Source organism: Heptranchias perlo, chromosome 10, assembly GCF_035084215.1.
Source record: "Heptranchias perlo isolate sHepPer1 chromosome 10, sHepPer1.hap1, whole genome shotgun sequence".
NCBI classification, from domain to species: domain Eukaryota; kingdom Metazoa; phylum Chordata; class Chondrichthyes; order Hexanchiformes; family Hexanchidae; genus Heptranchias; species Heptranchias perlo.
In genome coordinates, this window is record NC_090334.1 from 51,111,442 (window position 1) to 51,137,489 (window position 26,048).

Sequence of the window (26,048 nt, forward strand, 5' to 3'; positions counted from 1 at the left end):
CAAATGGTCTATCATTACTCACTGTCCAGGTTTAGATATATAGAATGTCACCTTAGGTGAGGTATGAGAATTACACCATCATCTGGGAACTACACCTCTCTGTAATTGCTGGATTCAGAAGAGAAGTAAAAGGAAAGAGAATTGGGGCTTGGGAGGGAAATGTAAGCACACCGATGCATTTTTGCCATTCAAGAGAATAAAACTCTCTGGGGCAGACATGTCTTCTTGACTACCATTAATACTGCTCTGTCATAAATCTGACACATATGATAGTTGATCTAGGGGCAATTTATCTTAACACTTCATCTTGGAGTTTGAATAATAATTTATAACATGTCCAATGAACGCCAGCAAATGGAGGTTTCTAATAACCCTAAGTTCAAACTTATAACCTTCCAATTGGGACTTAAATGCTCAGGTGTTGTTACCCAGTGATATGATGTGAATATTTGTTGCCTGGACATCTTAATATCAAAAAGCAAAATGGGTAATTACCCTGTTGTCCTTCCTAAAAGGAGCAGCGTTTGCGTTACCTGAAACAGCAAGAGAGGCGTCAGCAGCAGTCTATTTCAGAAAGTGACAAATTACAAAAACTGAAAGAACGTATGGAGAGCCAAGAGGCAAAGCTGAAGAAGATACGCGCTATGCGAGGACAAGTGGACTACAGTAAAATTATCAATGGCAATCTTTGTGAGTATTCTTAATTTCAAATACAGTTTGCTTTTCAAGGATTAATCAATTGAGTTATATATTGTTAGTAAAAATTATTTATTTCAGGACATTGACATACCATAGAATCTACAATACAGAAAAGGGGCTGATAGTGCCTGTGCCAGCTCTCTGAAAGAGCTCTCCATCTGTTCCCTTTTCCCTGGCCTTTCCCTATACCCCTTTTTTTTCTTCAAATTTATCCATTTTCCTTTTAAAAGCAGTCGTGGATTCTGCTTCCAAATTGTTTCTGGTAGGACGTTCCACTTCCTAACAACTCTCTGCATTTTAAGAAAAAAACCTCTCCACTTCTCCCTTCATTCTTTAGGTGATTAACTTAAATATGTGATCTCTAGTCACTAACTCACTGACCAATGGACGTAGCTTTTCCTCATTTACCTTATCAAAACCCATCATTTCTAAATATCCGTCAGATCTCCTCTCCGTTCTGGTGGAGAGAGCCAATTTTTCTAGTCTCGCTTTAAAACAGATGCCTTTCATCCCTGGTATCTTAATAAATCTCTTATGTTTCTTCTCCATGACCTTGACATTGTTTCCTAAAGTAGGGCGCCCAAAACTTGACACACTGTTCTAAATGTAGCCCAACCAATGCCTTGAATGGCTTTAGCATTACTGCAGCTTTTTTACTCTCTACCCCTTTTATAAAATCTAAATCCCATATTTTTTTACAGCTTTATTAAATTGCCCTCCTACTTCTAAAGGTTTGTGTATTTGAACCCCTAAGTTTCTCTGCTCCTCTACTCCTTTTAAAGTTTTACTATTTAGTGTATATGTCCTCTCCTTATTCTTTCTGCCAAAATGTATGGCCTCACATATCTCCATTAAGTTTCATCCAGCATCTGTCTGTCTAATCTACTAATCTATCTATGTTCTCCTGTAGTTGCTTGAAAATCCATGTCCACAGTATCCACTGCATTTCTTTTGTCAAAGCACTCTCTTATTTTTTCAAAGAATTCTATTAAATTTTATCAGACACAACTTGCCTTTTACAAATCCAGAGGCACTACATTAGTAACCCTTAAGTCATCTGGCACAACTTCCATATGCAAGGATGTTTGAAAGATCATGGCCAGAGCCTCCACTACTTGCTCTCTGACTTCTCGCAAAATTCTGTGGTTAATGCCATCAGGGCCAGGTGCTTTTTCCACTTTTTAAGTTGTAGCAACTTTTTCAGTATTACGTACATCCTTATCCAGTTATACTATCTAATTGCTCTCCCTGCTCCTCTTGTGACCATTCATTCCCATTATCCCAAAGTTTTATAAAAACTGAAGCAAAATTCTTATCTAGTATCTCCATTATTCCTTCATCCTCCATAAGAAAGTTTCTTTTACATCTCTAATAATCTCTACCCTTTTTAAAAAAAAAAAAAAATTTCCATCTATAAAATCCTTTACTCTTTCCCTTTATGTTCCCTATCAGACTTCATACCCCTTCTTAGCCTTTCTAATGTTTTTGTTTCCCCTTTATTTTCTGTACTCTGCTTGATTTTTCTCATTATTAACTCTGTATTTGTCATATCTCTCAGTCTCTTTCTAAATTTCATTTCTCTAGTCGTCCAAGGAGCTCTAGCTTTTGCTGCACCTCTTTACTTGGAATATGTTGAGTCTGTACCTTATATGTATCCTGTTTGAAAGTTTCCCATTGTTTGTCCAATGTATAATCTACCAATTTTTCTTTCCAATTTTATTTCATCTTGTTGAAATTTATTTTTCCCCAGTCTAGTATTTTTAATGTGACTGTTCTTTCTGCTTTTCAATGTTTCTATGAACCTAATTGTGTTATTGTCACTGTTTCCTAAATATTCTCCATTGTTTTACACACTTCCCTCACTTCATTTTTAAGAACTGGATCCAGCCGACACTTGGGGCTCGATTTTCGCATCGGGTTTCCAGCGGGGTGGCCCCGAAAATCCCGATATCCGGTCACGTGACCGGATCGCGACGAAATCCCGGCCAATTCCGGGTACCGCGCTGACGTGCGGGGCTGCGCGCGCAAGCCCAGCTGGTGGGAACCCCGCAGGCAATTAAAGCCAGCGGGGTTCCACTTGAGTGTACTTACCTTGCTTGTTGAGGTCATTTAATGAGCTGAAGCAGCTGTCAAAAGAGGAAGTGTGGGATTTTAGGTTCAAGGCAGTGAGTTTCACACACTGGGGGAAACAGTCTCTCTCCAACCAGGCGTGTTGCAGCCAGCAGCCTTTGGCAGGTGCCAAGGTGCACCCCACGGGGGAGAGCCCTCACCCACGCAGGAGGCCACCGCGTCACATAGGGCAACCCCTGCCCCCCACCAAGCCAGAGGACAGACTGACACGAAACTGCAGCCCCAGTCCGAGGAACCACCCACCTACCCTGCACAACTCCTCAGACCAACAACGGCCAGATGGGTGGTGCGTGGACACCCTCGGAGGACGAACAGCATGACCAGCCTCGCAGTCCACGCCGTCCGCCGCAGAGACGTGGAGCCCCCCAACACGGGGTTGTTGCACGCCCACCTGCACAGCAGGAGGGAGGGCTACCGCAGAGAGAGACGCATCGCAGAGGGCACTACCCTCGCCACATGGTCCACAGACCGAGGCGAAGCTCCCCGGACCTCTCCGAGCAGCAGTGCACACGGAGGCGCAGATTCGCTCGACATGTAGTCGTGGAGATCTGCAGGCTCTTTCATGCCGAGCTGCTCCTGCCTGGCCCCAGCAACAAGTGCTTACCTGTCGCTGCCAAAGTCACCACTGCCCTCCACAACTTCTCCTCCGCATCCTTCCAGGGTGCAGCCGGCTACACCGCCGATGTCTCTGTGGTCTGCGCGGAAGAGCCCTGCAAATACACCTGCACCTACTCTGCAGTAACACGATGGGTGGCATCAGTGGTGGGTCCTCATAGTGATACCCAGGAGCGGGCATTATTGGACACAACAGACAGTATTCGCGGAGACATGGCAGTGGTGGTGCCAATATAATGTGTGCTGTTTGTTGCTCTGAAATTCAATATAGGTAACACCCATGGCAAACCCTCCGACACCCTTGTGCACCCCCTTCATGCTCACGAAACATTTGCCTTACGCTGCCTACTGCACATATGTGATGCATGCCCTGTGGCTGCAGCACAGGTGGTGGCAGGTTGAGTGAGGCTGGCCGTGAGGGAGATGCACGAGAGGGTGAGTATGGGATAGAGCCATGAGATTGTATGAGGATTGGGTCGCGTGTTAGTGGCAGGATGAGTACTGGCGAGGTGAGTAGGTGGAGGTAAGATGAGGATGGGGTTTGAGTGGGTATGAGGGGTGATGTGACAGAGTAGTGTTGGCGGTGCCGAAGGAGATGTGGGGTTGTGGCAGTGTTGTGGCAGATGGAGTGTAGGGGAAAGACTTCGTGTTCTCACTGTGGCTGACCTACTGAGGTCATTGCAGCGCCTCCTGCACTGTATGCAGGTGGGCGATATGTTGGTTGCGCAGGTGACCCCCTCTGCCACCTCGAGCCAGGCCTTCTTGGTGGCAGAGGCTGGACGCTTCCTCCCGCCCGCCGGGTGGAAGATCTCTGTCTTCGCCCTCCTCCTCACCCCATCTGATGATACCTGGGGTGAGGCATCATTAAACTGGGAGCAGCCTTCCCCCTGGGCTGCTCCATGCTGAAATTTGTTCCATTGGTTGCAGCATCTGTCAGTGGAGGACTGCCCCTTTAACTAGAGAGCCTCCAGCTGACAGATCGTACTGCGCATGCGCAGCCCGCCCGACGCGCAGACCAGCAGCGTGGACCCCGGAGGAGCAGGTAATTGATTCCTATTAGTGTGTTGCCTGCTACGATCGCGCGGGCAACCCACTAATTTCACTGAGCATGTTGACCACGCTCCCGAAACCCAACCTGCCGGAAACCCGCAGGCCTGGTAAAATCGAGCCCTTGTTGGCTAAAAACATACTGATATAGAAAGCAGCAAAATATCCTCCCCTTCTTTGCCTTCTTTTACCTCAGTTTCTATCTTTGGATAATTAAAATCGCCTGTTGATTCTGCAGTTTTTTCTAATTACATACCTTTTCCTCTGTTTCCTTTCCATTTTCCAATAAAGGGGTTTCTTATTCCTTAACTCTTAACAAATAGTCAGATTTTTTCACCATTCCTATATCATCCTTACATTCTGGAGCTGTAATGGAATCTTGGATCAATACTGCCACCTGTTCTCTTTTTCTTATTCTATCCCTCCTGAATATTTGTAACCAGGAATGTTTAGCGCTCAGTCCTGCCCTAGCCTAAGTCTCATCTCTATTATGGCATATCTCCTCCCATAGCAATTTGTGCCTCTAGTTCACCAATTTTATTCAAAATACTTTGTACATGTACATACAAACAGCTCAAAATTGCCTCTCTGCTTGCCAATGGTACTATTTTTTTTTAATGCTCCTCCTTCTGACCTGTTATTTTCCTGTTTTTTTTCTCTCATCTTATACCCCTTGCCCCTTTGCGTTGCTCTCTGCTTCTTTGTCTTGTTTTTCTCCTCCCTTTCTTTTTCTGTTAATGTAAACTCTCCCTTGCAACACTAATTACTATCCAGGGAGGAAATTAATCTCAGCCTTGTTCCAGAACTGGTCCCAATGTCCCATGAATCTGAATCTTTCCCTCCTGTACCATCTTTCTAGCTATACATTTACCTCTCATCTTACTATTCCTATACTGACTAACACATGGCAGTTGGAGGAATCCTGACTTTACTTCACAGTCGTGCTCTTTAATTTATCTCCTAATTCCTGAAATTCCTCTGCAGGGCCTTAATGAACCACAACTTCCGACTGTTCCCCATCCCCCTCCAAAACATTTTTGCTCCGACTCCCTTATATTCTTTACCCTGGCATGTGGGTACAAAAGCACTCGTTCATTCCTCTGATTTATGGAATCCCATATTACTACTGTGGCTCTGCACTCCAATCCAGCTGTGCCATCCACTTTGCAACTATTTGCTCCATGGTGCCTTGGCGACGCCTTGGCATTGCCCATTGTTCCCTCCTCTGAATTGTTGTCTTTGTTGCCGTTTTTCAGTACTGGTCAATTCAACACTCTTGGTATCCCTGGACTGCTTCCTGTCTTCTTTTTCTGTCTTAATGGATGGTCACTCTTGTGACTTCCTCTGCTTATGTGGTGATAACCTCCTCAAATGTGTGTTTGAGGAATCTTTCACCCTCCATATGTGACACAGTGCCCTTAGCTTCTCCTCAAGCTCAGAAATTTTAAGGTTGAGGGCAAGCAGTTGGAGACCTTTCCAGCACGTGTGGTCATCCCAGACACACATTGCATCCAGTATCTCCCACAACACACGGGTACTATGCATTGTGGGTTTTAGCTATCTTCCCCCATACTAAAGTGCACTGTTTTCACTTAAAGTTTAGTAAAATCAAGCATAACCACTTAGTGATTTAACTCTTCAAATATAATGTTAGGCCAACTGCACCTCAAGGTTGAACTCCTGGTGAGACCAAACCCCACATTCAACTTACCCTTTGTACTCCACTGGTGGCTCACTGCTCAAAAAGCTAAAAGCAAGCTTACTTTTTTTGTACAGCATTTTAACTTGCTAAACAATCCTGTGGTTATATGTTTTAGTGTGACAGACTAACTTTAATATTGGATTCATGCCCTTCTACTATTTTCTTAAAGTTTGGCATTCATTCTCTGCAAATGCTTCCTAAAATGAAATTTAAGTAAGTGTAACACATTTTAATAACTAGCAAGTTTGGTCCCTAGTTTTTCACTTTTCCTCTTTTTCACTTTTTTTCTAACAGCAGCTGAAATTGAGCACATTAACGCAGTGTTTCATGAGAAGCAGCGGGAGTTACAATCAGCTGTGTTGAAAGTTGATCAACTGACCCAGCAACTCGATGACCTGAGGAAAGGAAAAACAAATGGGTTGCAGTCTTACAATGGACAAGTGCCAGGACCTGCTGCAGTTGAATTAAAGAAGCTATATCAGGAGCTGCAGGTGAAGTACATAGAATGAACTAACACTTCAACACTGTGCCCATCTTTATAATGCTGTATTTGGGATCCAAGCAAAAAGCTGTTTTAGTTTATATCAAGGGAGCCATGAATCCTGTAGTTTTGCTTTGATAGCATGGTATGGCTGAGTATTAAAAGTGAAAAGCTACATTTATCTTGACTTTTGCAGCAAAGATGAGGGTCTTCATTTGATTGAAAAAGTTTTTTATAGAATTATAAAATTTTTTTTTTTAGAATTTAAAAGAAAATTCTGTTTCACACGGCAGTCAAAAAGATAGGCAAAAGAAATCAAGTGGCTGATTCAGTAAAGCCAGCCATTAAGAAGACCAGTTGCTTTTTAAAAAAATAAACGTCATCCCAGCAGCTAGTCTTGCCAACCTGGCAACTTCGGTTTGAGGTTGGCGCTGGCTGCACAACATCAACATGTTGGGAGCCAGCATCTCCAGCATGGGTTATGCATAACAGAAAAGCAGTAATGGAGAAATTTGACACTCACTAACTTTCCCTGTCCAGCTAAAGAAACTTAAGTTTCAGGAAGGATTTATAAACAGATTATGAAACCAAACATTTATGGATTTACTGTCCTCTTCAGATTCGAAATAAGCTTAATCAGGAGCAAACTACTAAACTTCAACATCAAAAGGAGCTGCTTAACAAGCGGAACATGGAAGTGACTATGATGGATAAAAGAATCAGTGAACTTCGTGAACGCTTATGGAAGAAGAAAACTGAAGCACGTCAAAAGGAAAACATCCCTGTATGATGATTTCTATTTTGATGTCTAACATTTTGAACAATATAAATATATATCCTTGTCTGCGATAAAAGTACTTCAGTTTTGAACTGCTGTATGATTTGTGTTTACAATGCCCTTTCCAGCAGATTTTTGTTTTTTAACATTTAGTCTGGATATTCGCTTCCTAAGAGGTGAAGAACTAACCTCTTAGATTTTATTCCATTAATAAGTAAATGATAATACTATGCCATATTGTTGCATCTTCTATTTCCCTATGAGTTATTGTGCAACAATTGTGGTAAAATACTGACTATGGAGCCACTTTCATGATCAAACTCCATGTAGCTATATGTATAATTGAAAGTCATGCATCTATTGTGCATCATTAGCCTCATATTTCAAAGCATCACACCTCATGAGTGTCCATAGGGCAAAAAACACACAAACAGCTCAGATAGCTATCTATTAAGTTATCTGTGCTGAATGGTTCACATTTAGTCAATGGATATTAAAGTCAATCAGAAGCCAGTTCCATTCACTAGGTAGGTTGGAAAAGTTAGCAATCAAGAACTACAAAACCAACCAAAATCACTTTTTTTTCCCCCCAAAGCTACTATTCACAAACTAGCAACTACACAAAACCAACCAATCAAATTGCTCAAACATTGTTTTGGGATGACTTTGAGCAACCACATTGTTTTCTCAGCCAGAGAACTATATATACATCTAAAAAAACTGCAATTTATAACGTAAACATATAAAGATAAAAATAATATGTAGGCTATCTGAAAATTCCTGGCTGTATCAACCTAGGTCACTTTCTTCTCCTAGCTCACTGCAGCTGTTGCCATCACTTTTTATATTCCTTGCTTCCTCCAACTACTGCAGCCACAGATCAATCACTGCATGTTCCCTCCATTCTCTAGTTGCTAGCTGCCTGGAATTTCTCTCAATTCCAGTCCTACTAGATACCTCACATTCCCAGTTCTCCCATACCTCCCCTCCATCCTACAACAACAGCTTATCCTCAAACTCATTACAAGCAATGCAACAGGAGATCTGCTAGTAGCCCTAATTATCTTAATCATCAACTTTTTCAAATAAAACAGTGCAGTGATAATGCAAATTTATTGTAGTGGAGCACTTAAACTTAATATCTGATACTGAGGTATGTTTAACAAACCTGTTTTTCCTCTAGCAGCTGAATCGGATTAATGGCACACCATCACCCCAACCAGTCTCTAACACCTCGGGCCGTGTAGCTGCTGTGGGACCCTACATCCAAGTTTCGACTGCAACTAGACCAGAAGGTAACCAGTCATCACCAGGAGAGCTCTTGAAACCTCAGACACTGACTGTAACTAGCAATGGGGGCCTTGCTACAACTAGAGCAAAATCTGGTAAGCAGTGGAATAAGTTGTTTTATTAAAAAAAATTATGCTCTTGTATTGAGAAATAATAATCTGAATAAGAGGGAGCTAAAGCATTGAAGAAAAGCTTAACCCATGGTTCAGATTTATATATTTAATCGTGGGCTTGAGCAATAGAGAATTAAAGTGCCACATTCTATTTTAATGTGAGAACTCATTCATATTCCAGATCAAAACAACGTTGATTCCCAATAGATGTAAAATAGGAACTTTTAGCTGTACTTCTGTCAACTAAGGCTGTACTGATGCCATCATTTCTCTCTTTCCCCTCAGTTTCCTCCCCATCCCAGATAATATAGAATATCATGTATCTCAATCTTCCCTGGATGAGACAGTAGATAAGTAACCTATTCCCAGGGTTCTGAATTCTGCTTTTGGACAGTAAGAGGTTTGAATTTAATGATCATGAATTTTTCTTTCCCCCTTATGATTATATCATGACCTTTCTCTAACTGTTTTTGAAATGGGAACTAGCTATGAAATGAATTGTAGGCGAGAACTTGGATTTGCATAGTGCAGCATATTGGAAGACCACTGTGCTGCACTAATGTGCCTAACATTGTTCATTTTAATTCCTCTTAAGCCCCAGTGATTTATACCCATTTTTTTAAAACTCGTACTCCTTTCCAACCTCCATTTCATGTAACCTTATGATTGTAAGCAGCAGTTGCTATAGCAACCCAGAAAGCTTGCAAAAACAAAAAAAACAATTACACCCACAAGTGTACCGCAACACATACCACACCTATCTGTCAATTTTTTTTCTTCACTCTCCTCAGTGAGGCAAAACCTTACTTTGATGTCAGCTATATCTCTTAACTGTCCAGCTTTAATCTCAGTATCCTGATTTTAAAGATCAATTTCAACCATTTCCCAAAATTTAAAATGTTTCTCTGATTTCCTCCAAGCTGTTTTATTTTATGTTGATTTTGTAACATTTTTGGGGTTACAGGAGTTGGAAGACCAAATTGTGCTTAATTTGTTTTTCCTCACACATTTCATAGAGGGATAACAACTTGCATTTTGATACAACATTTAATTCAACAGATTATTACCAACAAATACAATAATGTATTAATCCATCTGATGGAGTCACTAAATAAAGCACATCACAGACTGTAACTCTTAAGCAAATTGTGATGTGCAATATGCATGTTTATTTACACTTATCAATCAGATGGATAAAAATACAGGATCCAGCCCAAAATGACGACAAATGCAGAAAATACCGTCTATTAACATAATTACGCACCTTGCCTACTTCCAAAAACAGTCATTTCTGTTGGGCTCGAGTTTTTTGTGATGGATTCTCCCCACCCCCTCTCCCGCCATAAACTTGTTTGATTTTGACTTGACTTTTGTTTTAACTGTCTTTTTTTGTCAGCTTGGCTTAGTGGTAACATTCTCATCTGAGTGAAAAGGTTGTGGGTTCAAGTCCTACTGACTTGAGCACAGAAGATTGATACTTCTTTCAGCACCGAAAAAGTGCTATATTGTCAGAGGTGCCATCTTTTGGATGAGACATTAAACTGAGGCCCATTCAGCCTGTTCAGGTGCTGCATTTGCCTACATAACAAGTGACTACATTTCAAAAGTAATTTGCTGGCTATGAACCACTTTGGGACTTCATGAGGACGTGAAAGGTGTTATATAAATGCCAATCCATGCATTCTTTTTAACATATTAACCTGGCCAACTTTGACCTTTTTTTTTCCCTTGCATAGAAGTTGATCTCCTGTGTTGCATGTGAGGAGTCAAGATAAAGTGTAGTCTTCAGGTGAAGCAGGGTTAGAGGGTGGGGATAATTGGACCAGGGGCATACAGGGATATAATTCAGTTCCCATTTTATAAGCATACATTTTCTCATTATTTTGTGTAATATATTGATTTTCTATTATTATTTGTAGTTAAGTGACAAACTTACAGCAATTTAGGATGCAGAGTAGAGTTGGTTGAAGCATAGAAGTTTCTCAGCAGTACAGACTGTGGTGGTGAGAGATACAAACTGGCAGGAAGGTGTAATTAGAGTGAGCCAAGTTTATGTTGGCAGTTCCCATTATAAATGTGGATATGGGAATTCATATTGGGGAAAAGTAGACAAGAAGTAAGGTTTTGTAGATAGGAAGTATGTGCAGACATAAGATTTTTAATATAGATTTGGGGCTTTTTGTACAGTATTTAGATTTGTGGAAACCACAAATACATTGGACCTATACTAGAGAAATGTAATAGGTTATTTGAATATTCACGATATTACACACATTTTAAGAGTTTCCCTAATTTTGGTCATTTGTTCTGGAAACATTTGGCCTGTATTCTTGATTTTAAAGTTTGCAGCTTTAGAAGTATGATGAGAGTGACTACCCTTGACATCAAGGCAGGATTTGACCGAATGTGGCACCAAGGAGACCTAGTAAAATTGAAGTCAATGGGAATCAGGGGAAAAACTCTCCAGTGGCTGGAGTCATACCTAGCACAAAGGAAGATGATAGTGCTTGTTGGAGACCAATCATCTCAGCCTCAGGACATTGCTGCAGGAGTTCCTCAGGGCAGTGTCCTAGGCCCAACCATCTTCAGCTGCTTCATCAATGACCTTCCCTCCTCATAAGGTCAGAAATGGGGATGTTTGCTGATGATTGCACAGCGTTCAGTTCCATTGGCAACCCCTCAGATAATGAAGTAGTCTGAGCCCTCATGCAGCATGACCTGGACAACATCCAGGCTTGGGCTGATACGTGGCAAGTAACATTCGCTCCAGACAAGTCCCAGGCAATGACCATCTCCAACAAGAGAGAATCTAACCACCTCCCCTTGACATTCAACAGCATTACCATCACCGAATCCCGCACCATTAACATCCTGGGGGTCACCATTGACCAGAAACTTAACTGGACCAGCCACATAAATACTGTGGCTACAAGAGCATGTCAGAGGCTGGGTATTCTGCGGCAAGTGACTCACCTCCTGACTCCACAAAGCCTCTCCACCATCTACAAGGCACAAGTCAGGAGTGTGATGGAATACTCTCCACTTGCCTGGATGAGTGCAGCTCCAACAACACTCACGAAGTTCGACACCATCCAGAACAAAGCAGCCCGCTTGATTGGCACCCCTTCCACCACCCTAAACATTCACTCCCTTCACCACCGGCGTACAGTGGCTGCAGTGTGTACCATCCACAGGATGCACTGCAGCAACTCGCCAAGGCTTCTTCGACAGCACCTCCCAAACCCGCGACCTCTACCACCTAGAAGGACAAGAGCAGCAGGCACATGGGAACAACACCACCTGCACGTTCCCCTCCAAGTCACACACCATCCCGACTTGGAAATATATCGCTGTTCCTTCATCGTCACTGGGTCAAAATCCTGGAACTCCCTTCGTAACAGCACTGTTGGAGAACCTTCACACCGGACTGCAGCGGCTCACCACCACCTTCTCGAGGGCAATTAGGGATGGGCAATAGATGCTGGCCTTGGTAGCGACGTCCACATCCCATGAACGAATAAAAAAAAATGTCAGCAGTACCCATTATGAAAGTTTATCATTGCAGATTTACCATTTTTCCCTACCCCTGATTTAAAAAAATATATATATTCAAAGTCATCCAAGATGAATAATGGGACGTAGTAGTTTATTCTAAAGCTTGATGTCAATCATGCTATGAAGCTATTAGGCCTGATGTCAGCAGTTTATTTCTCCATAATATATCACTTCCTGATGTTTATCTCCTACATTTAAATGGATCACTTTTGACTGTTTTGCCTAGGAGGATATTGGGGTTGCTGTTAAATTAAATTAAGCTCACTAGAGATTAAATCCACACAACACAGAAGCATCTGGGAAAACCGATTGAATTCAGTAGCTGGCACCAGATAAAGCATTTGATAGGGTGTTTCTCGCATACTATATCACTGAGACAGTGAGGTTTGTTAATGTATTTTAGTGACATTCATACATAATATGTTGGAGTGGACTCATTTATTTGAACACAAAGGGAGGGATACCTGTACCTAGGGGGGTAGCAGGTTTGATTGGCAGATCAGCTGATCGCTCCCCAACAGGGACAGCTGGGGAAAGTCAGAGGTAAAGTTTTTAACTTCCTGTTGAGCTGAAGCTAAGTTCAGTACACAAGGGCTTGGATTTTAAAACAGTCACAGAGGCAGTTTACAGCCTAAGTTTACAGCCAGTCAGTTCAGCAAATACAGACGTAAAAGTGAAACTAGGCCTGTATCAGTGGCTATATTTGCATAATTTGTTTTTGCTATTACAAGGAGCAAAGGGGATTAGATTGAATATCACAGAAAGCTCTTCTGTTCTTCATATATTACATGTAAAATAAACAGCTTGTTAGTTTACAATTGGCTGGTCTCACTAGAGTGTTTATCGATCAGCCTTCTTGAAGATAGGAGAAATGCACATGAGGGCACATGCAGGACTATAGTATCCTGAACACACTATGAGGAGTTTCATTGCTTTGACAACCGGATCACGCTACCGTATGACTTTGATATTAAACGGTAACAGTAAACACCTGATTGATGGGGGACACAGGGTTCACCTATGGGGAGTGTCCAATGACACTGAACCCAAGAGAAAATCTAATGCAGACCTAAAATTTGAAACAGTAAACTTTGGCCGTCCCAAGATTTTTTTCTTTCTTTTCTTCCCTTACCCCCAAAGATGGATCAGTTTAACTGATATAACAAAAAGAAAAATACTGCAGCTTAATCTCTCCATGACCTCTTCAACCCCTCCACTGCCTCTGTTCTGTCAGATTGCTTGCCCAAATCCAGTCTTGGATAAGCCGCAATTTTCTCCAATTGAATACCGGGAAGGTCAAAGCCATCGTCCAGCCTCCACCACAAACTCTGTACCCCTACCATTGATTCCATTCCCCTTCTTGACCACTTTGCCAGGTTGAACCTGACTGTTCTCAACCTCGACGCCCGAGTTGACCTCCCCCACCCCCTCCAATATTCTTTCCATCACAAAGACTACCTACTTCCATCTCCATAACATCACTCCCCACTGCCCCTACATCAGTCCATCTGCTGCTGAAAACCTCATCCATGTATTTTTCACCTCCAAACGCGACTATTCCTTAGATATGGGGTGGTGCCAGAGGACTGGAGAATTGCGAATGTTACACCCTTGTTCAAAAAAGGGTGTAAGGACAAACCCAGCAACCATAGGTTAGTCAGTTTAACCTCGGTGGTGGGGAAACTTTTAGAAACGATAATCCGGGACAGAATTAGCAGTCACTTGGACAAGTGTGGGTTGATTCGGGAAAGCCAGCATGGATTTGTTAAAAGCAAATCGTGTTTATAGATAGAGGTTGATAGAGTTTTTGATGAGATAACCAAGAGGGTAGATGAGGGCAATGCAGTTGAAGGGGTGTATATGGACTTTCAAAAAGCGTTTGATAAAGTGCCACATAATAGGCTTGTCATCTAGATTGACGCCCGTGGAATAAAAGGGGCAGTAGCAGCATGGATACAGAATTGGCTAAGTAACAGGAAGCAGAAAGTATTGGTGAATGGTTGGTTGTTTTTCGGACTGGAGGCAGGTGTACAGTGGTGTTCCCCAGGGGTTGGTACTAGGACCACTGCTTTTCTTGATATATATTAATGACTTGGACTTGGGTGCACAGGGTACAATTTCCAAATTTGCAGATGACACAAAACTTGGAAGTGTAGTGAACAGTGAGGAGGATATGAATAGACTTCAAGAGGATATAGACAGGCTGGTGGCATGGGCGGACACGTGGCAGATGAAATTTAACGCAGAAAAATGCTACATTTCGGTACGATGAGGGGAGGCAATATAAACTAAAGGGCACAATTCTAAAAGGGGTACAGAAACAGAGAGATCTGGGGGTATATGTGAACAAATCGTTGAAGGTGGCAGGGCAGGTTGAGAAAATGGTTTAAAAAAGTAAGCGGGATCCTGGGCTTTAAAAATAGAGGCATAGAGTACAAAAGCAAGGAAGTCGTGATGATCCTTCATAAAACACTGGTTCGGTCACAACTGGAGTATTGTGTCCAGTTCTGGGTACTGCAATTTAGGAAAGGTCTGAAGAATACTAGAATGATTCCAGGGATGAGGGACTTTAGTTACGGAGATAGACTGGAGAAGCTAGGGTTGTTCTCCTTGGAACAGAGAAGGTTGCGAGGCGATTTGATAGAGGTATTCAAAATCATGAAGGATCTAGACAGAGTTTAGAGAGAAACCGTTCCCATTGGTGGAAGGGTCAAGAACCAGAGGACATAGATTTTAGGTGATTGGCAAAAGAACTAAAGGTAATATGAGGAAGAAATTTTTTACACAGCGAGTGGTTAGGATCTGGAATGCACTGCCAGGGTGGGTGGTGGAGGCAGATTCAATCATGGCTTTCAAAAGAGAACTGGATAATTATTTGGAACGAAAACATTTGCTGCAGGCAAGTGGAGAGTATTCCATCACACTCTTGACTTGTGCCTTGTAGATGGTGGAAAGGCTTTGGGGAGTCAGGAGGTGAGTCACTCGTCGAAGAATACCCAGCCTCTGACCTGCTCTTGCAGCCACAGTATTTAAATGGCTGGTCCGGTTAAGTTTCTGGTCAATGGTGACCCCCAGGATGTTGATGGTGGGGGATTCGGTGAAGTAATGCCGTTGAATGTCATGGAGAGGTGGTTAGACTCTATCTTGGAGATGCTCATTGCCTGGCACTTGTCTGGCACGAATGTTACTTGCCACTTATGAGCCCAAGCCTGGATGTTGTCCAGGTCTTGCTGCATGCGGGCTCGGACTGCTTCATTATTTGAGGGGTTGCGAATGGAACTGAACACTGTGCAATCATCAGCGAACATCCCTATTTCTGACGTTATGATGGAGGAAAGGTCAATGATGAAGCAGCTGAAGATGGTTGGGCCTAGGACACTGCCCTGAGGAACTCCTGCAGCAATGTCCTGGGGCTGAGATGATTGGCCTCCAACAACCACTACCATCTTCCTTTGTGCTAGGTATGACTCCAGCCACTGGAGAGTTTTCCCCCTAATTCCCATTGACTTCAATTTTATTAGGGCTCCTTGGTGTCACACTCTGTCAAATCCTGCCTTGATGTCAAGGGCAGTCACTCTTACCTCACCTCTGGAATTCAGCTCTTTTGTCCATGCTTGGACCAAGGCTGTAATGAGGTCTGGAGCCGAGTGGTCCTGGCGGAACCCAAACTGAACATCGGCGAGCAGATTATTGGTGAGTAGGTGCCGCTTGATCGCACTGTCGACGACACCTTCCATCACTGATGGGGCAGTAATTGGCCGGATTGGATTTGTCCTGCTTTTTGTGGATCAGACATACCAGAGCAATTTTCCACATTGTTGGGTAGATGCCAGTGTTGTAGCTGTACTGGAACAGCTTGGCTAGAGGCGCAGCTAGTTCTGGAGCACAAGCCTTCAGCACTACAGCCGGGATGTTGTCGGGGCCCGTAGCCTTTGCTGTATCCAGTGCACTCAGCCATTTCTTGGTATCACGTGGAGTGAATCGCATTAGCTGAAGACTGGATTCTGTGATGGTGGGGATATAGGGAAGAGGCCGAGATGGATCATCCACTCGGCACTTCTGGCTGAAGATGGTTGCAAACGCTTCAGCCTTGTCTTTTGCACTCACGTGCTGGACTCCGCCGTCATTGAGGATGGGGATATTTACAGAGCCTCCTCCTCCTGTCTGTTGTTTAATTGTCCACCACCATTCACGACTGGATGTGGCAAGACTGCAGAGCTTTGATCTGATCCGTTGGTTGTGGAATTGCTTAGCTCTGTCTATAGCATGTTGCTTCCGCTGTTTAGCATGCATGTAGTCCTGAGTTGTAGCTTCACCAGGTTGGCACCTCATTTTTAGGTACGCCTGGTGCTGCTCCTGGCATGCTCTTTAACACTCCTCATTGAACCAGGGTTGATCCCCTGGCTTGTTGGTAATGGTGGAGTGAGGACCATGCTGGGCCATGAGGTTACAGATTGTGCTAGAATACAATTCTGCTGCTGCTGATGGCCCACAGCGCCTCATGGATGCCCAGTTTTGAGCTGCTAGATCTGTTCTGAATCTATCCCAATTAACATGGTGGGAGTGCCACACAACACGTTGGATGGTATCCTCAATGCGAAGACCGGACTTAGTCTCCACAAGGACTGTGTGGTGGTCACTCCTATCAATACTGTCATGGACAAATACATTTGCGACAAGTAGATTGGTGAGGATGAGGTCAAGTAAGTTTTTTTTCCCCCTCGTGTTGGTTCACTCACCACCTGCCGCAGGCCCAGTCTGGCAGCTATGTCCTTCAGGACTTGACCAGCTCGATCAGTAGTGGTGCTACCGAGCCACTCTTGGTGATGGACATTGAAGTCCCCCACCCAGAGTACATTCTTACTGATCTATATTGGCTTCTGGTCCCCTAATGCCTCCTATTTAAAATTCTTAAGTGCATCTTTAAATCCCTCATGACCTTGTCCCTCCCAATCTCTAATCTCTATAACTACCCCAGCCCTATTAACCACCCCCCCCCACCCCCCACCCCCCACCACCCAAAACTCTGTCCATCCCTCCCTTCCTTAGCTTCGCCATTGGCCGCCCTGCCTTCAGCTGCCTAAAGCTTACCCTCTGGAAGTCTCTCCCTAAACCCTAACCCTTGCCGCCTCCCTCTCCTCCTTTAAGACCCTCCTTAAAACCTACCTTTTTGACAAAGCTTTTAGTCACACCTCCCAATATCTTCCTCCTTTGGCTCTACATCAATTTTTTGTATGATTACAAAATCCTCCGTGGAGTGCCTGAGGATGTTTATCTACGTTGAAGGCAATATGTAAATACATGGCGTGTGTGATGTATAAAATATATATACGTAAGATTTTAGTACAGAACCATGAACTGAAGTCCTTTGCTAATAAATGTAAGTAACATTTTCACAATTTTTTTTCTGTTTCAAGTTCAAGTTTGAGTTGTTTGATATTTTATTCAATGAGAGTCCTAATTGGATCCATCCTGTTATGGAAAGCATAAATATTCTAAGTTGAAGATGTATGAAACCATGTACTCTGCAACAAATTAGCCACATCCATTTATAATTAGTATACTTAGTAATGTGTTGCTTTTGCATTATTTGTATGACTAAAGTGTAACTTTTTTTAATTTGGGAACTGAGTGGTGCAGTGGCCTTTCACTTCTGAGACTTCGGGTAGAATCCAACCCAGGCTAATCAAATGAATTTCCCCTCTTTGATGGCTGTAATGGTCCTAAGTGAAATTAGTTTGGCTGATCACCACCCAGTTCTCGAGCCCACAATACAGAACTGTTACTAATTTGGAACTAAATTGGCAATTTCACTTGAGAGGCTGCAGGGTTGCTGATGTAGAAAATGGAAAATAATACACCTTTGAGTATGAGGCTAAGCCACATTGTTTGGGAAGAATAGCAGAAGCTTTGTTCTTCTAATTGTGCTGTACCAGATCTGGGAATACTTGATGCTGACACTGGGTGCTGAAATAGGAAAGAGTTCAATTTCTTAGCATTAAATTCCTCCCCTCGATGAGCTCAAAGATGAACATTTTTTCCTAAACTATTGTTCCATACCTATCTAGGTGCTCCATTTTTCCAGGGTGTCTTCTGATACTATACTATAAAGCTCTTGCAAATTATTAGTAAGTCTTCAAGTGCTTAAGTTCTCATTCTTATTGCATCATATTTTGAATTTATAACTTTGCTATTTCAGATTTCTTCTTACCGTTCTCTGTTGTGTTGTATTCATTATATTCTTTTGTGTTCTTGTACTTTTCTTTTGCTTTATCACTGGGTCATTCAATGACTCACATTGCTTTGACTTCTTGGACAGAAACAGATGGGAGTTTGAAAAAACCTCCAGGCATTTGGAAAGTTTCTGATTTAGACATCATAGCGGATCCAGATTTATTTTCTTCTACTACCTCTCTAAAGTCTCCAGATCATAGTGTGACCCACTTGGCAGCTTCTGTCCCTGACAAACTACATTGTGAGTCTGAGGAACTACTACTGACTTTACTTAAAGGACATATTCTGCTATCTAGCTTTTTAACATCTAAGACCATCTTAGAAGTGGCATTTGGAAAATGCTTTGTTAAATTGAATATTTTTGTTGCAAAATACTCCTATGAATTTATTGTAACTACAAGTAAACATAATTGTCGAGCTACATATACTTGTATGTATTCATTCAAATACACTAGGTTACAACATTTTAATCTTGTTTTAATGCATTTAATATTTGAAGTGAAAAATTTAAAACTAACGAGCTGTACCATTCTCTTCCTTCTATTTTCTGTTCCATTATACATAGATGAAATTCTTAGACATAAGCTGACCGGCTCCTGGGTGGTGTCTGATTTGGATGTGGGTCTTGACTCTGGTTCATCCTTGCATTTTAAAAACTATGAAAGCAGATGCTTGGGTTGTACGTCTTTATACAGTTCTGCTTTTTAGAGTAAACTGGTGAAATTGGTAATAATTCTGAATGCCACAAGCCCCTAATAATGCATCCATAATTAAAGCTGGCTTCCTGTTTGAGGATTTTTGAAACTGATTGTACTTAGTACACCTAACTGATTGCCATTGTTTGTGTGTATGCCTGGTGCATGAAGCTTCCAGTAATATTGGCTGTTAAAATACCATGAAACTGAAACCTTTTGCACCCACTTGGCTCCCCAAAACTGGATTTTTCACACATGATTATAACGTTAAGTGTAATGGTATGGTAGTATAAAGTGTTACAAATTCCATTTAATGCTTTTTTTCCAAATGTAATGTAACAGTGTTCTTGCAAAGAACATAGTCTAGTTTTGCAGTAGTTAATATGTAACCCAAAGTCATGTTTTCATTTAATTACAGTAAGAGGTTCATTTGTGAAAGTAACAAGCACAAGAGAGCTGAGGTATAGTGAGATGTTGGATGCTTGGGAGGACTGTAGGTTTTCTAGATGGAAAAGCTAAGATGACCCTAAAGGCCTTGCTCCTCCATGTTTATCTTGTTGATCCTGAGTAACAATTATGTTGAGCATTTTCATATTGACCTAGTAATGCCTTGATTCCCATTTTTAAAAATGTTGTTGTCTTGGTCTCCAAGCTTTAAATCTCGATCTTATGAAAGCAAAATATTTATGCTCAAAATTCTATACTTTAAATAATTTTGCAGTTGTCCTGGGCCTTCAAAGAGTTTTTCTTTAAACTCTGCTTTCAGAGGCAATATTATCACAATTTAACTTACTGATTGAGCCATAATTTTAATGTAGAATATTTTGAAACTGTTATAAGTTTACAAATTAGAACAGGAAGAGTTGATTTCATTTCAAAAATGTCTCCTTGCTTTACAATCTTTTATGAAAAGGATAAAAATCCCATCAAAGTAAGTTTTTTTTTATTTTGGGCACATATCAAGTTAATCCAGGCAGTTAAGATTTTTTTTTGTGAATAACCACAAGTGTACAACAGAACGAGACTTAATAGGATGGGTTGTACTGTTAATTTAAGCAATCCCTGAGGTGAATCTTGTGATTCAGTGGAGCGCTGTTAAATTTGTCATAACTGAGACTGATGGACTTAAGTATGAAACTTATGTATTATCTGTACTATGAACTGATGCACTGTGTAGTTCCAAATAAACTGAACAAGTTTTGGCTCCCCCCCCCCAATAACTTAGCAAGACTTCTGAGTGAGTAACTGCACCATACATATCCAGATAATCCCAGGTTTTATTGGTCTGTGCTGATTTAGCTGATTTCAGCTGGAGTGTGAGTAGATGATCTATGATAGGCCTCGGTGCCCTTGGCATGGCGGAAATTGGCCATGGTTCCTACATCTGATTGCTATCCAGTCACTCTCTCTCTCTTGCTGGAAATGCACATGCGGGCATCAGATAAGAATAGGATAGTGACGGTTGTGCCCTCCTACCCACCCCACCCCCAGTTAAACTGCCTTTGAACACACTGAGGCTTGTATATTAATAATGGCCACGTGAGAAAGGAAGGGGATTGGGTGATGGAACCGTACCCTAGCAAAGAGTTGATGCTTTCAGAAGTGGAGGATTGGCAGAGAAAACTGGTGTAGAGATATTTTCTTTAAAGCTTTATTGCTCTTGCGAAAATCAACCTTGGCGTTGAAGATAAATAGGATATGTACTTTGCCTTTTTAGAGATGTATGATAAAATTATGGTATAAAACATTTCAATTGTATTGCAAATTTTTTTGAGTTTGAACTGTATGATAGTATTTACAGAATCATTTAATACTTTTGAACAAACTTAAAGCTTCCACTATTGAATAGAACAACTGATGGATTTGGGAAAATGTATTTTTATGGACTATCATATTACTGAAATTTTACAAAGCACCATTTTTCCATTTGATTGCTTTTCATTATTTGATAGCCACCATTGTATTATGTGCCATTCCTCAGAAAGTAGGTGAGCTAGTAAACTATTCTGTGCTGCTGCCATAATGCAGCCATGACAGAGGCATGGGAGCAATTCTGGATTGATGTGCTATCCATTCACTTTTTGTTTTGATGGGCCAGTTAAGATAAGAAATTCACCTTCTGTGAGGAATTTGTCGAAGAGGACCCATAACTAACCACACAGTAGTTTACTATATTAGTGTGTTAAAATGATGACCCATATTGATGCTTAAATAAATGCTATGAGGAAAATAATTTTCCCTTTTTGTTGTAGCGATGTGTATTGTATGACAAGTAAGTTGCGATAAACAACTGACTTTTCCTAATGAGTATTATGGACAGGGCCATGTTGTAAAGCAATATTTACAGTTATTTAGAGAGATTGCAGAGAGATTTGGGCGTCCTTGTACAAGAAACACAAAAAGTTAGCACGCAGGTACAGCAAGCAATAAGGAAGGCAAATGGCATGTTGTCTTTTATTGCAAGGGGGTTGGAATACAAGAGTAAGGAAGTCTTACTACAATTGTATAGGGCTTCAGTGAGACCTCATCTGGATTACTGTGTACAGTTGTGGTCTCCTTATCTAAGGAAATATATACTTGCCTTTAGAGGTGGTGCAACGAAGGTTCACTAGATTGATTAATGGGATGAGAGGGTTGTCCTACGAGGAGAGATTGAGTAGAATGGGGCTATACTCTCTGGAGTTTACAAGAATGAGAGGTGATCTCATTGAAACATACATGATTCTGAGGGGACTTGACAGGGTAGATGCCGAGAGGTCGTTTCCCTTGGCTGGAGAGTCTAGAACTTTGGGGCATAGTCTCAGGATAAGGGATCGGCCATTTAAGACTGAGATGAGGAGGAATTTCTTCACTCAGAGGGTTGTGAATCTTTGGAATTCTCTACCCCAGAGGGCTGTGGATGCTCAGTCGTTGAATATATTCAAGGCTGAGATAGATTTTTGGACTCGAGGGGAATCGAGGGATATGGAGATTGGGCAGGAAAGTGGAGTTGACGTTGAAGATCAGCCAAGATCTTACTGAATGGGGGAGCAGGCTTGAGGGGCCACGTGGCCTACTCCTGCAACTATTTCTTATGTTCTTACTTAGCAGAGCAAAACTCATGCAACTATGTCTATTTACAAGTAGTACATCGAAGAATAATTGTTTTTAAGGCACAATAACAAATAGCAAAGTTCATACTTGACATAAAGATACTGTAGACTGAACCATATATGCTTTATTTTCTCTTGTATTTAAAATAAAACTTCCTGTATCTCAAAGTGGCATATAAATATTTTGGACTGTTGGCAGCAAAACAGGCCTCAAATATTTAGTGACATCGAATATTGGTATTTAGAGGATCATTTATGGTAGGTCTGCTGAGTGACTATTAATTCAGTATCTAATCATCAGTTTGTAACCAAACCCAACTGCTTGCATGTGTCATGTACATTAGTGGCTTTAGGAAATTATATTTTCTTTTTGTTCCCAAAATGGCTGCAATGATTGTGCTTGAACAATGGTTGATGCATTCTCTCCCACCCTGCCCCACCTGCAGTGACAGAATGGGAGAGCTTGAGTATTTACTAACTGGCTGTAATCAATTTAATTAAAATAAATTACTGTTTGAATCATATAAAATATTTTAAAATGAAATTTATTAAATGTATTGCAATTTTTCATGTCCTAATCAGCTAACGATGGAAATTGGCCAGCGCTCCCACAGGGATCTGTTACTACAGGGAAACCACCCCCAGCAGCAAACAATGACTGGAAGGAATCCAGCATGGATACAGTTTTGAAGCCAGGAACTGGATCAAGTCAAACCCTGACCACTTCCTCAGCTATTTCAAGCAATGAGAAAATGGTGGTAGGTTTTGGCAGTACTTCAAAGTGTTCTCTGATGTTCCATTTACTTTGGAAGTTTTCTTCCTCTATTTTATTTTAGCAAATTAATTGCAAGGTACAGTCAACTCCAGATGGCAGCCTACTTGTACCTCTCCAGGGTGCAAAACTAAATTTGTTCTCTTCTGAATCCAAGCTTTTGTTTCTTTAAACATTTTAGCAGTGTCTTTCCTACTTGAATAATATGAATATGGTAAAAGTTTTTTGAAGAAGACTGAATTCATAATGTTTTAATGTTTTCAAAAATGGCCATTAATTACAAATTGCTTAGTTTTGGAGATTATAACCTGATTATGAATAGTTTTAACAATATCTTCTTTAATTTAGGGTATTGAAACAGGAAAAGTACCACCATCTGTGCCCAGTGTAGTAAAGCAGCTGCCTCAGTCTTATGGACCTCACCCAAAATCTTCGCTCATGGCCATTGGCTCTACAAATTCACTGGAAAGGATGAAAGACAGCACTCAGCCTCGTCCTAGTATGGGTTCAGTCTCTAACGTAACTTCAGCAAACTGGCAGAGATCTATCCAGCCTCCACCACCTGCAAACACATTTCAGGCTAGTGCCTCGCAACAAATTCAGCAGAGAATTACTGTGCCCCCAAGCCCTACTTACCAACCTATTGGTTCACCATTGTTCCCTGCTGGAGATAACAGACCTGATCCACCACTAGCAGTGGCTGTAAGGCCATTCTTGGCTGATAGAGGTTCTAGACCTCAATCTCCACGGAAAGGGCCTCAAACTGTGAATTCCAGTTCAATTTATTCAATGTACCTTCAACAAGCTACTCCACCAAAGAACTATCAGCAGGCTGCATATAATACCCTAAACAAAACACATACTGTTAAAGCAAGTAAGTAGTTTTACTTATTTAAATATTTGATCAAAGCCATTAATAATTTGATAGCTTTATAGAGTTGTGTCTATAGTAAAGTATAATTATTAAATTTGATTTACTAAAGAAGTTTTTCTTCTCCTTCGTAGTGTATGGGAAGCCAGTATTGCCATCTGGATCTGGTTCTGCTTCACCATCTCCTTTGCCTTTTATTCATACCCAGCCTTTCCAAAGTTCTCATCCTCAGGCCAATGATGAATACCAAACTGGTAGTGAAAAAGACCTAGAACATGAGAACTTGCCACCCACCAACTCAAATGTTGAAAACATCCCACGCCCTCTCAGTCCTACAAAACTACTGCCTATTGTACACTCACCATTACGGTATCAAAGCGATGCTGACCTTGAAGCTCTAAGGAAGAAACTGGCACATGCACCAAGGCCTCTGAAGAAGCGCAGTTCTATAACCGAGCCAGAAGGCCCAAGTGGACCAAATATACAGAAGTTGCTGTATCAGCGTTTTAATACACTAGCTGGGGGTATGGATAACATGCCATTTTATCTCCCCAGTAATCCACAGGACTATGTAGGTGCAGATGTTGATAATGGTAACACCAGCCTAGTGGAGTCTGGTTCTGTGCAGCCTGAACCAATAACTCATCCTGAACTTCAACCATCATCAGATGCCAATGATAACCAGCTGCCTTCTCCTCCACATTCTGAATTGATTCAGACAGATAACAATGAAATCTCTGCTACAATAGAGGACAATAACAATAATCCTGCTGTCGTTCAAACGGAGCAACTACCAAGCCCAATACCAGAGGTCAGATCACCAGAGGAAGACGTTCCTCCACCACCTGCTGTGCCAACACCCCCTCCTGTAAGTTTTGTATTGTACCTAGTTTAACTGTAAACAAAAGGTATATCAATCCATGGCCATTTTTTTTAAAGCTGCATTTTCTGGGCCTGACTAACATAACAGATCAGGATACTGTCCATTGACTTCTAAAGATTTTAAATCCAGCTCAGGCTGATGGATGTAAATCTCTTTGCTGGCTAGGAATGTTCGATGTGAAATGAGTTTGGAGAGTTTCAGCTGGATATATGCCCACAAGACAAGTCTACCCCAATTTGGCATTAAATTGAGAATCTCTTTCAACCCACAACAGTGCCTGATACGGGAAGCAGAAAAACCAAATTGGTGTAGCAGAGGAGCTCTTCTGAGTTTAGAAGAGAATAGAGGGAGACTTTACTTTGCGTCGAGCTGTGCAATATCTGGATATAATTTCACAAGTTTTGTCCAAAACACTTGAAATCTTGATCATTGCTATTCATGAACATTTTACTGAGAACTGTCTCAAAAGTGCAGGGTTCAGTCTTATGCATGCTTTCAATGTATGTAGATGATTTGGACTTAGACAGGGAGCATAATACTGACATTTACTGATTACTCAAAACTGGGGGATTTGGCAAACAGCGAGGAGGAAGTAGATTGGTTAGGGGAATTGCCAGACAGATGAGGGATACAATTTACATTGAAATACATAGAAGTTACAATACATAAACAAGGCATTCGGCACAACCAGTCCATGTTGACATTAACCCTCCATGTGAGCAAATAATGCTAATCACATTTACTCTCACATTTACTCTCATGCCTTCATCCCCCTTTCCTTCATTTACCTATCCAATCTAATCTTGAATGTTGACTTTGATTCTGCCTCAACCACTAATTCCGGAAGTGAATTCCACAGCCGTATAACTGTGTAAAGAAATATCTCTCCTCTCGGCACACAGTACTCTGTCTTAAAGTTTTATGTAGACACATCATTACCTCTTGACTTTTATATCCTATACATCTTGTGATAAAACCTAGAATTCCATTAGCTTTCTTTATGGCCTTATCAACCTGAGGTGCTGCCTTTTATGTCCTGTAAACTTGTAGCCCCAAATCCCATGACTCTTCTACAGTACTGAGCCTACTTC

At 41.6% G+C, this 26,048-nt stretch overlaps 1 protein-coding gene across 6 annotated transcripts in view; it reads left to right on the forward strand.

The window, feature by feature from the left end:
* The window catches only part of ppp1r13bb (protein phosphatase 1, regulatory subunit 13Bb), a 96,918-nt gene that overhangs the window by 53,165 nt on the left and 17,705 nt on the right, over window positions 1–26,048 (forward strand). For 3 of the 6 annotated variants that reach the window (XM_067991726.1, XM_067991725.1, XM_067991723.1), the window contains exons 6-14: window positions 516–690; window positions 6,488–6,684; window positions 7,294–7,458; window positions 8,636–8,837; window positions 18,730–18,885; window positions 19,210–19,323; window positions 23,014–23,189; window positions 23,552–24,077; window positions 24,209–24,942. In XM_067991726.1, coding sequence (XP_067847827.1) covers window positions 516–690; window positions 6,488–6,684; window positions 7,294–7,458; window positions 8,636–8,837; window positions 18,730–18,885; window positions 19,210–19,323; window positions 23,014–23,189; window positions 23,552–24,077; window positions 24,209–24,942 — 2,445 coding nt within the window. The remainder of the gene's footprint in view (window positions 1–515; window positions 691–6,487; window positions 6,685–7,293; window positions 7,459–8,635; window positions 8,838–18,729; window positions 18,886–19,209; window positions 19,324–23,013; window positions 23,190–23,551; window positions 24,078–24,208; window positions 24,943–26,048) is intronic. The other 3 variants (XM_067991724.1, XM_067991727.1, XM_067991728.1) reach the window with 3 other exon arrangements.